This window comes from Apteryx rowi, unplaced genomic scaffold (genome assembly GCF_003343035.1).
Source record: "Apteryx rowi isolate R43461 unplaced genomic scaffold, aptRow1 scaffold_1285, whole genome shotgun sequence".
NCBI classification, from domain to species: Eukaryota; Metazoa; Chordata; class Aves; order Apterygiformes; family Apterygidae; genus Apteryx; species Apteryx rowi.
In genome coordinates this window covers 39,856-55,223 of record NW_020447514.1, presented here as the reverse complement: position 1 = coordinate 55,223, position 15,368 = coordinate 39,856, and the positions used below count along the sequence as shown (strand labels likewise).

At 37.6% G+C, this 15,368-nt stretch overlaps 1 protein-coding gene across 8 annotated transcripts in view; it reads right to left on the bottom strand.

The window, feature by feature from the left end:
• Nucleotides 1–15,368, bottom strand: part of B3GLCT (beta 3-glucosyltransferase) — a 65,384-nt gene that overhangs the window by 23,542 nt on the left and 26,474 nt on the right. For all 8 annotated transcript variants that reach the window (XM_026055975.1, XM_026055977.1, XM_026055979.1 and 5 more), the window contains 2 exons: nt 6,968–7,044; nt 4,728–4,839 (listed from right to left, as the gene is read on the bottom strand). In XM_026055975.1, coding sequence (XP_025911760.1) covers nt 4,728–4,839; nt 6,968–7,044 — 189 coding nt within the window. The remainder of the gene's footprint in view (nt 1–4,727; nt 4,840–6,967; nt 7,045–15,368) is intronic.

The following is a 15,368-nucleotide window of genomic DNA, read 5'->3' as shown; positions in this document are numbered from 1 at the left end:
CATAAGGTAAATAAACAATTTACACATAGCTCAAGACAAAAGGGAAAATATTCAAGCAAAAGTACTGTAGAAACATCAGGCCAAAACACGATAGCCCCAAGAAGCTCTTCCTTCTCAACAGCCATCTCTACAACTCCATGCAAATGTTGCTATACAGACTGAAATACAATTTTGTAGCTCCCCAGAACAAATGAGGAAGAATGAGTGAGATTTGGCCAAGGCCGGGTGAACTGGCCAAGAGCAGGAGAGAAGTCTGAACACACCAGGAGAGGCACATCTCAGCCCAAAACAGACGGGCTGAGCCACACAAGTGTGGCTGCCCCAGAGGACACTTGATCTGGCAATCCCAGAAGCTTCCAGCTGGCACTCAGTCCAGCAGCCCTAAAGGCAAAAGAGGGCAGAAGCCTGGAGCTGCCAAGAGTATTTGTCTTCCTGCACGCACCAACTCAAAGCTATGAGGTGCTGCCTGCTTTAAAACCCACGGGTCTACAAAGGTCCTTCAGCGTGGCCAGCCTGTGGCCAGGACTGGTATAAGCAACCATGAGATGTATCTTGCCACAAATGCTGTTGCGAAGCTATGGGATGCCATCCCTGCTCGGAGACCTGACTCTCCTAGGACCCTCCGGCTCAGCCAGTCAAGTACTAGGGACCGGTGCAATTGTAACATTGAGTATGCATGTGCATGAGACAGTATTTTCCCCCTGAATTCTGCACGTTTCTCCCCTCTAGTTCAATCAGCCACTCTAAATAAGACTAAATTGAATGTAGCTGATACTTGACTAGTTACTTCTTCAGGTAACACAAAGGCTGAAAACTTTTTAGCTCCCATAATCCAAAGTGTTTCCTGAGGCTGAGTGGTCTTCAGCAGTCTGTTGAGGAAAGAGCCAAAATTAAACTGTCTCTACTCAAATTATGGGGGAGATAAAGATGAAGATATTTTTCCACATTAAGCACCTTCATAGGTGGCTACCCTCAATGGTGGCTACCTGGCACCTTACTTAGCCTTTGATTTATACCTTCCATCCTAACAGACCCTATTTTCTCTCTCCTTTATTGGAAGGATTCAATAGTGTTCCCTGGAAGGATTTAAAAACTAACAAAATACAGGGAGGTTGACGGGCGAGTGAAGAGTTAACAGGACTGAAGTTTGTCAATTGATATGCAAAAGAACTGACAGCACAAGAGCTGACTGCGCAAAGCTGTTGAACAGAGGACTTAACAGGACTAAAGTCGTCCACCAACCGATATGTGCAAGGACTGATAATGCGCAAGGCTGCGGAATGGCAGCATTAACAAGACTGAAGAAGTCTGCCACCTGGAATCCGCACGGACCGCCGGGGAGGGAAGAAGCAGTACGGAGGTGTTGGGGTCTTGCCTCGCCAGCAGGGTCCYCCCGAGCAGACAAACAGACAGTCCTGTGATTGCGAAACTTGCAAAAAGTCAGCAAAAGCAGTGYTTGCCCAGAGCCCCAGCTGYATAAAAAGAGACTTGGGAGCTAGGAGAGTTTGAGCAGGGACGGGAACGTGACCTGATCATCCTCTCTGGCTGGACCGTGAGTATTCCCCCCCCTCCCCTTTTCCTGGGACGCTGGGTTAAGGTAACTCCTCGAGGTTGAGAGCCCTCTCACTAGGAGAGTGAACAAGAAAGCCTTCAAGTAGGGATAAGCAGTTCTTCCAATTAATAGTGCAGGAATCGACGGTTTCGGGTTATCCTTTCTAAATTAGTAACTGATGGTTTTGTGTTATCCTTTCTAAATTAGTAATCGCATTATTTTAATGGATGTTACTAATCCAAGAACCTGTGTGAGGAAATAAACATCTTTTTTATTATTATTATATTACTGGCTCAGTTGTTGCTATTGAACCTTCATAGTGTGACAGTGCAACAGAGGTGAAAGAAGATGGGCAAATACACTAATTTTTATGCACAAAGATAATCTCTTTGGAAAATCAAAATAATTCTTTAGAAGTATTTTGTGCAAACAATTTTTAAACTCTAACTTTAGGGTCTCCAGGGCTTCAAAATGTTCATAACAAAAGCATTCTGTTCATTTCAGAAACAGATAATATTAACATTTTCATATAGCAATACTAGCTGCAGACAACTCTTTTCAGAACCTTGACTGCTGTGTTAGTGCATAAAAATCTTTTCTTATCCTAATTCTGTGTGCTAATTTTGACACTAAAACAATAAACTTTCTCTCAAGCTTACGGATTAAAAAAAACCCTTTAATTTCATTTCTCTATAAAACATAGAAAATTAAACCCATACATATACCCTCCTCAGGCTTTCACAGAATATCATGTCTGGAAATATTAAGTCACAAATCAACACTGCGAAGGCATTTTAGGTTACAGCTGATATTCTCCATGCTTGTCTGTTCAAATCAAAATAGTAAATAATCAGTGTTCTATAGGACAAGTTGGTCTGTGCAGGTTGGCTTTACAAGCAAAGATGAAATCAGTTATATACTAAGGAACTTATAATTTGGCTTACAAGAGGCATGATTGTAATCATATTCTACCTGTGAAAAAAAAGTAGGTGAAAAAAGAAAAGAATTCATTGTATTGTGGGTAACTACCATCCATGGGATCAGTTAAAATACTGTGCTTCAAAATTGGCAAAAATCACCTCCCTTTAGTAAGGGCACTCCATATCTTTGAAACACTTTAACTAATATTGAAAAATTTTATGCAATGAAATCAATACCACACTTCAGGGCAGGGGGAAGTGATTTTACACAGCTTGCTGTGTAAAGCAACCCACTTGCTCTTGTATCCACTTACTCACAAACACTATGGCAAATGTGTCCAATTCATCCTGCCAGGCCTTGTGTCCGACACAGAGAACAAGACATTTCAGCTGTTGCACCCTCCCTGTTGAGGTCTTATGATCCTCAAAGACAAACCTGTTCTTAGACAGATCCCTTATACCCTTTAAGTGTCAATAGCTATTGTGGTATTGCTGCCCATCATCTTGGTTTACTTATTTTGGGTATCTTCAGGGCTATAATCTGTCTTCCTGTTAAGAGGCACACTCCTCATATATTTCCACATACAATTTGGTTTAACCTTGCTGTTGTCCTCCTGCTATCAGTGCCCAGGTTTCTGCTGTTGAGTCACCTGAACGTTCACCTTTGGTCTTGCTGTAAATCAGACATTCCTTGCCAATTATTAGTTTTACAGCTATCAATAGTGTCCTTCATTATTAATGCAGGCTTTTAAAAATAAATAAATAAAATAAATAAATAATTCCTCCATGGTTTCTTATGGTGCTTTCACATCTCTACTTCCATGCATATTACATTCTCATCAGTCTTAAAGTTCTGTTACTAATCTCTACATATCCAGACTGAAAAGCTGCAGATTCACCAGCTATTTATACGCTCCTTGTACATATTTTATTGTGATTAATGTGCGCCAGCTTCTTATTATGCAGACTGCTGACATGATAAAATTAATAATGAGTGAACTCATTCTGGTCTAACTCAACATCTTAAATTATATAACTGATGGACTATTACATTATACAAGGAATCAGTTATGGACTGTTATACTAAGATGACCATTACTCTGTATAAAAGCAAAACATTTTATTTCCCTTTCAGTGCAGGCTGGAGCATAATTTGTTATTATAGGAGGATTTACATGTACTGCAAAGGAGAGATTAAAACTGGCATGTGGACAGCATCCAAAACAAAAATTTCTATGAATTCTCAGGACATCAATTTGAAGTAGGTGCTTCTGAAACAAATGACTATGTTCCAAAGGCCTGAAAATATTTAGTAGTCCACTTTGAAGAGAGAGTATTTTAAAAATATAAGATCTCTAAATTATTATGGTTATCATTTTGGAAAAGAATTGTGTGGAAACATGACAAGGCCAAGTGCCTGCAACAGAAGTAAATATACCAAACTGAGTCTGGAAGTAGGGTTCAATACTTGATCAAGGTAACAATACAGAGGAGAAGCATATTTCTGAAAGGAGATTTCGGTTTCTTTTAGTCCAGGCAATGAAAGACATCAGGCTGAATGTTTTCAGAACATTTAGAATTCTAAACATTAACAGCTTATCATTTGCCTTGCCAAGTTTACTTTGTTTTTGGTGACTGGCTTTTTCTTTTGTTGTGCAAGTCTTTCGGTGGTCTTTCTTTTCCAGTAGGTTAACATTTTACTTCTTTCTTACCACCAAGACAGTTCAGAAACAGAATGCAATAAATGCCCTCCCATATTAGGTCAGAGCTAATGAATCATCCTGCCTGATGATAATCAGAACTGATGATGGACAGGAAAAAGACACACAGCAGACTATATCCACCTTTTTACTGCTGCTACAGCATTTTTAGGAAATCCACAGAAGGAATCTTCTTTTTATTCAGTTTTAGTAGCTCTTCAACAGCTATACATGCCCTCTTACTGCTTCATGTTCAATATCTTGCCCACTCCCAGCTTCAACATCAGGACTCTATCCCCCTATTTTACGCTGTTTGAATATCTCTCTCCAAAAGCTGGGGGCTGAACCATACAGTCAATGTTGTAACATGAAATTCTGGACAACAGAAATTGTTCCATAACTAGGAATTCCAATATTCTGTATTTACAATTTTGTACTTAAAAAAGGACTTTAAATGATTCTCATGTTTCATCAAAAAAACMAAAAAAACAAAAAAAACCCAAAACCATTCAAGCACATTCTAAAGCAAATTGAATATCTAAATTTTTATTTTACCTTAGACCTGTCAAATCTTCCAAGTGTTTCCAGAAGCTTTAAAACCTGTATTCTTGTATCTTCTTCACAGAAGAAAACCCATGAGGAGTTCCTACCATAGGTAACAGAGAAGCTAAAAAAAAAAAAGAAATTAATGTTTTACTACAAAACTGGCTTTCAAAGAGAATCAYAGATTCAACCTCCACTCCCCCAGATATAAGTACTTGGAAATTTACACACAAACAGAAACTTTTACTACTTAGAATTACATATCAGAGCACTACAGTAAACAGATGAAGATACTGCCTCCATTCCTACCTATTTGTATAGCATTAGTTATCTCAGAGAGAAAGAAATATAGATACATAAAGAATGTCAACTGAGAAATACATAAATACTATAGGAATAGGCACTTATAAAGGCAGAAGTTTATAGACAGCAATTTAAGTTACCTTCCCCTCTGTACCTTAAATTTCTTCCCTGGAGCCCCCCTGTTGGGCATTAACACYCATTGCAATAATCCTGAAACTGCCTAATGAGAGGTTTTATTACAGCTGTTTGACACTGACCACATGCTTGAACCAAATCTAAAAACTTCATGCAAACTTTCATTCACTGTAAACCCCATACAGTGATGGAGATCTTAAGATTACACTTGATGGAAGTCTTCAGAAAATATTCTGTCCAAGTTAATCTGTGTCCAAGAAATAAAAATCAAGAATTGTCATAAGTGTGTACAGACCTCCTTAAAAATGGTGATACCTAAAGAACTGAGGAAAGCCATTCTACTGAAAGCAGTTTCCATTTGAGTGCAACTGGCATCACAATTCCTAGCTTCATCAACCACTGCAGAACTGGCTAATCACTTAATCTCTTTCTCTTCCTCCTCTTCTGTCCACTGAAAAAAAACCTAAACAGTACAAGCCTCACAACATGTACCTGTTTCTAAACTGCTCTATGTCTTCATTCTGCTCTTCTGCCAAAAGTGGTGAACAAAACAGGAGACACATGGAACTGGTTATTCCAGAATTCTCTTCAAGCTGAAAAACCACCRAGATTCCATTCCTGATTACTGAAGAAATTTCTTTTGCTTTGTCACATGAACTAGTATCTGTATTTTTGCTTCTGAGTTTTTCTATCTTGCAAGAGCTCTTTCTGTTAAACCTTGTCATTGAGACATAAGTAATTCAGAAAAGTAGCCATTCAATCACTGAAAAAGGGCTAAGAAAACAAAGATGATTCTGATCTTTCAGTTTTTCAATTTACTTTTATTCTGCTTTTGCTTATTTTTACAGCTTATATAAATATATGTGTATATATATATAAATATAAATATATATAAAATGGATAAGTACTACACAAGCACCATTTCAAGTTTCTACTCACATAGAAGGCAATGGAAAGCAGAACAAAAGAATCCTTTTGAGTAACTCTGTTTACATCAGAGGAAGAATAATATTGACTAAACTAAGCCTCAAGAAGCTGCAGAGCCTCTGGCATCAATTTCAAATGCAGGTTTTAGGCAAAGGACAGCCTTCAGTACCAAGGAGCTTTAGGACTTCCTGAAATGGCAATCTTTGTTTCCTAATAGTTTGTAACACAGTACTGTGTAAATGCAGCAAGTCTCCCTTGGAACCATCTGCATAAGCTAAGACAAGATATCTGAAATTTCCTGTATTATTGGAGCATAATGAGATGACAACTGGCCATACAAGCTTACAAAAAGATGTTGAAACCTATACCTCCTCACTACGGAGGAGGACTACCTCTTAGAAACACTGTAAACAATATATGATAGAAACCCCAAACAGGTATTATTCATTATCTGCTAAAAAAAAACAAAAACAAAAACAAAACTTTATTTAACCAAGTAATGTGAAGAATCAAAAATTCAGCAATTTTTCACACCTCACACAGTTTGAGCAGCTGAGAGAAAAATGTAAATGCTATTTCTTTTCACTAGTTTACTTTTCTAATAATTTTAAAATACACAACTATTTAAGGAAGGTAGTTGTTCAGTTATGTTATACTATTTCTTTTTTAGTTCCTCTCATATTTAAAATAGCCTTCTCTGATTTAATGAAATTTAACAGCAAATTGCTTTGGAAAACTAAAGAAAAGAGTAGAAAGTGAAAAGATAAAGTTGCAACTCCCATCCAAAAATAGGTATCCACTTTTTTCTGAAAAAAAGTTTGAGTAATTCATATTTATCTTCTAGGTTACACAAAACGCTGAAAACAACTAATACTCAGTACACTTACTCTCTCATTAATGGCAATATGGTCCATGCACCTTCATGTTTGTCCATCTGATGAATAAGCAGAACTGTAGGTAGTTCCTTTAAGAAAGTAAAAATATTCATGTTAAACATGACTGATGTACACTTTTTTTCCTCAAGCACCAACTAGTTTAAAAACAAAATTACTCTGGAATGATTTAGCTCTTCAGTGTTTTCACTGGCAAACAGCCCTGCAAAATAGAAGATTTAGGATAGTACGAACCGAGGTGACCTACAATTTAAGGAAAGTGCTTCTAACTCACGGTTTCTAAATTATAGATCAGATATAAAGCTAATACACTTTTAGTGAAGTATTTGGTATAGGTCCCATGTACTCGTTTAAGCTACATTTCATATTCTTGTTTATCAGATCATAAAACCTCATATTGCAAAGAAAGCCTTCTAAATAATGTAGAATCTTCTATAAAGCAGCTGTGACAATCACATTGCACAGTTTATGTAAGAGTTCTAAAACTACTCATTCCTTTGCTGAGTCCAAGTCTGACGTGTCACACTAAGATCATGACAGAAAGTCACAGGTTTAAGCAAAAATCAAGAGAAGTAGTTCACATTTTTTCTTACTGAAAAACAAAGAAGCTTCCTAAAATGCAATTTTTTTTCTATAAACTTCTTTGCTCTTTTTTCTCTTGAAATCTCTTTGATGTGACAGACCAAGATGTCTAGCAGTCAACTGATCATCACAGAGGAAGCACCCAAGAAATCATCCTTTGAACACAGCTCTCCGAAAACCCAAATCATGTAATTTTTTCTTTAGTTTATAAATATATACACACACAAATATATATAAACTTTTATAAATTCTATATATACTGTGCATATATATATATATAAAGTTTTAATATAATATATAATTCATATTTATAATTATCTATCTATAAAACTATACTTTCTATATTTACTTTAGCTATATTTAGCAAAGACTTATGCTTTGGTAGTAGTGCAATGACCTAAACCAAAGAATTTGGATGTGTGAAGTTATTGTGATCCTAATGATGCTGCAAGGGAGAACTGATATACTTGTAAATAAATAGGTGCTAAACCAACGGAGTAAAACGTTGCCTATATATTGTGGGATATAACTCTATATAATTTCTACATATCCATATAATTTATATATATATAGCTTATATATAAATACTTCATATATAAACTACATATATAGCTTTATAGTTTATATATCTGTATCTATTTATAGATACACACACTACAATTTAAACTCTATAGCAGCATCATTAAGGTCACAACAAGTTCACAAATGTCTAAATCCTTTGGGTTAGGTATCTGGACTACAACTGAAGAAAAAATCCTTGTGCCAGAAAAGCCTTACCTTCCAAATAATTTATCTAACTTCCTCATCCTCTAAATACATTCCATTACAACAAATTAACTTAATAAAGCACTGGTGTTGTTAATGTATTTTAACACAAACAATTTACCAGGAAAATTATTATTAATACACCATATATTACAGATATAAAATAACATAATATTTACATCATATTATATATATGAAACCCATAATATATTTTTTTATATTATATACAAATTTATTTGTAGGCAAATCACCCCACTTCACCATTATGCAAACTGTTAGGTTATGTGATTAAAGGCTCATCTCCATAAACCCAAAGCAGCACAGAGAAACAGTGATGGGGAGAAACCCCAATCGGAGCAAACGTAGCCCCCGACCTGGCTCCTGCCAGGGCTGCCAGAGAAGAGCCATCAGGCCCACTGCTGGGTGTGACACCCACCAGCTGAGTGAACAGGAGAGCCTCCCCTACAACCTTACAGACTGAGGAGGGTTGTTGCCTACCAGGTATGGGACTCATCATGGGATGCAGGAGAAGAGCATTTGGGGATTGTGCAGACTTAAGATAGGATGTTTAGGGGAAAAACCAAAGGCAGGTAAGGAGAGGCATCAAGGTGGTTTGGGGAGGAACCAGTGTGGGTAAGCATAGAGAAGAGGGGATAAAAGGGGCCGGCTGCTTGTAAACAGGCTGCTGGTCAGTATGCTTGTCTGGCCATGCCCTGCGCCCTGTCACCGCAGTCTGTCCTCTCCTCTCATTAAACTCCATTTCTAGCTTTTTTCCTGGGAGAGGGGGCTCTGCGCATGTGTGTATGGAGATCTAAGTGCCAGCAACTGGAGGGGGACCACAAATCATGGGGTCCACGTGGCTGCGGTGCCAGCAGCTGCAGAGAGCAGCGAGAGCGTGTGTGTGTGTTGTGTGGTKCATATGTCAGTGTATGCGATTGCTAGTGAGCATCAAGCTGGACTATCCACGAGTAGAAGGAGAGAGGAGCCAGGGATCAGAATGGCAAGAAGTCTGGGATGGACACTGGAAAGACCAAGGGGTCTGACAGTTGGCAACTGCAGGGACCAGGAGGTCCCAGCCTGCTACTGGAGAGACTCTGGGGTCCAGGGATCAGCTACTGGTAAGGTCATAAGTCCGGACCAACAGAAAGACCCATTTGCATGCGTGTGTCTGTGCATGAGGCAACTGGGAAGCCAGGGGAACTAGGGGCCAGTGACTGGATAGCCTGAGTGTCTAAAGCCAGCTACTGGAGGGATCCATTGCATGCGTGCATGTGGGTGTGCATGAGGTGGTCTGAGGACCAGCAACTGAAGTGGAGCTGTGGGCCTTTGCATGCCTGGGTGGCAGCAACTCCAGAGACCAGGGGATCCAGAGGCAGCTACTGCATAGACCGAGCATCTAAGGTCAGCTACTGGGGGCCTCCATATTATATATATGTATATAATACGCATGCTTCCTCCACTAACGGGCTTTCATCTTGATCAGCCAGAGAGGCTGAAAGCCTGTTCTTGTCATTCTCCAAATCCCTCTAAAACAAGAATACATATATACAAGAACAGGCATTTCAGCTACACTGAGATTTCCAGAGCCACAGCTAGGTCACCTCCTCTGGGACCTCCCAGTAGATCTGTGCTTGCTTTGCCTTCTTGTAGAAGACAGTCCACCGAATTTCATCTAAACATAAATAAATCTTGCCCAAAATGTATGGCTTGCTTAGAACATACTTTTTAGAAAATAATCCAAACTGGATGTTGCTCACCAGTATTATGTGCTTTATGTGACTATTATAAGCTACTATATTTAAACACATCTGACACTGATGAAATATAATACATGAGCAATAAGCAAATATTTAACACATTATAGAAAAATATAAAAGTATAGAGGAATCTGTTCTTAATGAGGCCAGTATACTGGTATCTGCAAGTATCTTGTGTATACCCCTTTGCTTTGTAGGTTTATTAAGCTGCCTCATGAAAATCAGAAGTGTGTGTGTGCGTGGGGGGGGAGGAGGTTAATTGTCTTCTGTTTGTTGTTATCTCCAGACATTGCTGTTGAATCCCACAGCTCCAAAGTTAGAAATATTTTCCTAGTTTTTACTCTACAGTCTCTGCAAGCAGTTATCACCACTTTCCCTTCTCTTTCAGATTAAATGCTTCTTCTGCTTTTCAGAAATTCATCTCCAGACACATTCCCAGCTAGCAGATGTACCTTCTTCTCAGCCCTCCTGTAGGTTAGGTAAGCCCAGCTCTCCTAGTCACCCATGCTGACCACGTATTCATTTTCTGCTGTGACAAAGGAGAGTCAGAGAACACACCGAAGTCTCCCTACAGCTTTCCTTCCAAAGACTTTTACAGACCTCTCAAGGATTTCTAAAATAAGAGAAAGTTAGAGCATACCTCCTACCTCTAAATCCAGAAGTTCAGTCATTTGCTAGGAACTGCCACTGTCAAGTGCTACACTATACATCATCTCTATTTTCTAACAATTAGCTAAAAGCATTGAAAACTACAACATACATAGTATCATAAGTATCATAAGACGTAAGTATCAATATTTATCAGAGCATCAAGCCCAAGAATCCAGGGCAAGACATTATTTCAATATACCCCTTCAAACAAAACTCACAAATGATTTAAATTTATATTTTATATAGAAGTGTTACAGATGCACTTTATCTCTATTTAAGACATCAGTTATTAGGCAGCTTGTCCAAGAYGCACAAAGACTAAAAAGGTCATGACCTATTTCTCCCTTTAAGCTGTTAAAAAAAACAAAAAAAMMCCCAAAACCCCCAAACCCAAACCTTTGCAAATGAAGTGCCATAGCCAATAAATAGATGGTTTGTAGTCTTTTGCTTCTCTTGGAGTGTCAAGTAATAATAATAATAAAAAAACCCTACTATTCTCCATTAAGAGAGAATCTCTACTTCTACTCTATTCTCAGATACTGGGTTATCATTTTGAAAAAGGCACTGGTTTTCTTAAAATGCTATGTGCAGTTTCAAAAGGTTCAGGGAAAGGTCACAGCAGTACACTGCCTTCATAAATCAAGACAAAAATGCAGTTTATGAGTCTGTCTTCAGACGATCTTACATTAAAGAAATGATGGGAGCATTTATTCAACCACATGGAGGTAGTAACTACAACTTTAGAAAGTGATTTGAAGYGGTCCTGACTAACTTGAGATAAGAGGCAGAAAGAAGGAAGAAGTGAAGAAGTAAGAAGTAGCAATTTTATTCATCTTCCTACTGTACACTATATTGAAAACCTCAGAACACAACTTAGCTGCCAGCAAAATATATCTGAATGCATAACCAAAGCGCTGACTCTACAATTCTTGTCCTCTAGATTCAGCCAACTCAATGCCTGGGAAAATAGCTATGTAAGTATTTGTATTTTTAAAGAACTTCTTAGGCAGTTAGTTTATTGCATATAAGGGCTGATCTTCCAACTATCTCCTCATCAAAAAGCTTTGTGTTACAATGTATTTCTGTCTCAAAACCCTGTAATTATCATTGCTGTAGCTTCTTCATGAAGGAAAGATGTCTGCAGCCACTAATTTTTTGATTTTACTAAGGTGTTCTTCAATGATAGTCTGATCAGATTTCAGCAGTGCAGATTACAATGTTGGCAATTGCCAGCACGCTGCCTAGAGTTCCCACAATTAGAAAATCAGTAAAAAGTCTAGTAAGGTTTTTGTGAGCCAGAAAGAAATAATTCGCTTGTATCAGCAGTCATCACTGTTCATTTATTTTGCATTATGGTGGTAATGACACCAAAAGATTTTCCTGAATTCTGATAGAAACAGTGTTCTGGAGCAAACTGAAAAACATTCATACAACAAGGAAGTTATAAATGTGCCTACATTTGCTATTATCAGGAGCAAAAAATATGACATCAATACACTTCCATCCAATCTTGTAGATGAAAGCCTGAACAGATCATTATTCAGATGACCAGGATGCCAGAAGACTCAAGAAACTACTAAACCGAAAAACATTTTCAGAATATATGTCCGTCAACAAACAAATTAAACTATGACTAAAATAAACTTTAAAAATATTCAAAAAACCATAAAATGCATCTAATTTATTTTAATCTACATTGTGATACATGTTTCAAATATCAAAATGAGTCTGGAGTCTTTGATTTTGCTCACTAACAGAGTGGTAGGCTCCTGACTTTTGAAATTGAACGATACAATAAACTCATTAATTTCACTTTTATAATTACTGGGATGTGAACAAAATTCAGAGGTCTTAGCCCATTTCAAAATGATTACCAAAATGCTTAATCTTAATATCTAGAAAAAAAGATATGTTTGCTAAAGATCAAATCTAACTGCAAAACTGAGTCCTGAACCAAACGCAATTCCTACTGCTTCCTAACATTTCCTAATATATTCAATCTGTGCATAGACTCCCATGAAGAAAATGAATATAATGTAATTAAGAGATTAGAATGAGATTTCCACACCATTATTTGAGCCTGTAAAGTCTTTTGTTAGTGGATTCTTTTTACAGATATCCATATACTTTAGTTCTCTAAGAACTACCAGTACATTTCTAGATGTGTTTCACAGAAATTAAGATCCTTTCTGTAGCTACCCACTATTAAGGTTGTTATAGTGAGTGTTCGTCTACATTAGCATCTTAATTCAAATCAGGAGTGAGAATYTGAAGTGTGCTTTTTGATATTTTTTCTACTTACTACTCTTTACCTTGGATCACAGAGTGCACAAATTATATTTCTTCTGGATAAAATTAAACCAAAAGATGTGCTGCAACTGGTAACAGACCTTCAGTTCAAAGAACCAAATCAGAGTTAGTCCAAAGTAAAACCCTTTGGAAGTTAATGTACCCTCTTTATTCCCTGTTCTGTTCTTTTGAGAGTTAATGATCACCAACATCCCCCAAAAATATATAGGCTAGAAATTCTTTCTTCTTCCTTTCCCCAGCAGTACTATGCTCCCTAATCACTCTAATTTTGTTGAGTAGATGAAGGCCGAACCCTGAGGGACTTCACTTCTGGAGAAAGTCAGATGTTCCAGGTATCCCTTCAGCTCCTCCTCCCTCACCACAAAGGGGCACAGGACCTCTGCTCTCAGCAGGATACCTTCACACAGTCTATCGCCAGCCACGTGTCAGAGGCAACATTTTGCCAGGGAAAGAGAGGAGACCTGCTGATCTGCCAAAGACATAAACAAGGCCTGGGCCAAGCAGAGTAAAGTACAAAATTAGTATCACAGATGCCATGACAGTATCTCCACCAGTAACTCTGGTATCAACTGCCATCTGGTCTTTGCTCTGCAAAGAGGGGGAAATGATGGAAAGCTAATAAAGAAGACGTGCCAGAGTCTTGCTTTTCACAAATAAAAACAAAATCAATGAAAACTGTCCACTAAGTAGTAAGTAGTAATAGTAAGGTAAACTCTTACTTCTTAAGGAATAAGAAGAACTGAGGTGACAGGCACATTTTGTGAGGCTATGGGATTTATTATTTGACATGAATATATCCTTGCAGCAGAAAAGAAAGCTGTTGCTAGGAAGGAAAACAGATTCTTTATACAGATCTGTACGCTCACATTTTACAAAAAAGGATTCTAGATCTAATAACATTGGGAAATAATATAATTAAAAAATATGTATAAAACAGATTTATTGTAATACAAAAATTGAGAGTTTGATGCTGATATTGTGGAAAATCTAGCCATAAAGAGGAACTGCTCTAAATGAGAAGACAGAGGGGCAGGACAAAAAGTAACCCAACATTTTACTTAAATATAATCAGTTAAACACCAGGAAAGGAAGGGAATAGGGTTTTCACACTAGAATCTAGACTTTCAAGCAAGAAATCTGGAAGTTTAAACTACAGGTACGTTACAGATTGTATCACATTTATGGTACTAATTGTGAAAGGTCTCTGGCAAATTAAGTCCATGAACAGTGCATTTAAATATACAGTTCAGTTTAAACAAATCAGTCGCAATGAATGAGAAATCCTTTCACTAGATTTTATAACCACAGGATTTTTAACATGTGTGTTAGGTTTACAGTAAGGGTAAGATAAAGAACTGTTCAGACCTACTTCAAGACTCTGAATCAGAGCTTTTTGTGCATCTGGATGAGGAATGTATTCCACAAATGAACAAGCATACCTGTAATAAGGAATGAAATAAAGAAACTACTTTTACACCCCAGGAAAAAGCAAGATATGGGTGTCAGAGCTCATAGTGGGAATAGCATCAAACAATAACAGAGATCCTGACCGTCTGGAAACAGCCATGGAAGCAGAGTTAGGAACTCCAAAAAACATTCATTCACCAAGAACAGGAATGAATATCCCAACTGGCAAGTTCAGGAAAAAATAGAAAGAAAAAAAAAAGATGCACTCTAGAAATGTCCTTAAAGTAGTCTCTCCCAGACAGCCATGAAGAAATTAACAGAAAAAAACTGGAGATAGAACATTTCAGATGGGAATATGGTGATAGCTTAACATATATACATTAATATTTAAGCAAGCTAATTTTACTTATTTCTCCTCAATACTTTAACACATAAATCTTTCGTATTATTAAAATTTAAACTCCACAGTGCAATGCCGCAACCAGTACAGCCTAGGGAACCAAAAATAACAAAATTTTAAAAACACGCCATGCTCAACAACTGGCACGTTTTTGATATTTTAGATACGGTGAGCATGGCTCTAATAACATAATAAAACAAAGCTGAGATAGGCACCAAGACGCTTTCCCAGGTTGCAGATGCAGGAATTAGGATATTGATTTATGGTCAATGTGTGCTGGAAGCAGAAAAACAGAACCTTCTGTAAGCATGATCCTGAGGGGTAACAACAAGACTGAACTTCTGAGGCACAGATCAATGGCACAGTCCAAATGGGTTTCTGATCTCGTTTGTTCCTGACGCACTTCAGGAAACAGGATTTTGCAAAATTGTTGTAAATAAACAAGAACACAACTAGGATGYTCCTAACATTTGTTACCTATTTTCATCTCAATCAAAACATTTCAAGATCCTGAGCTGCAAAT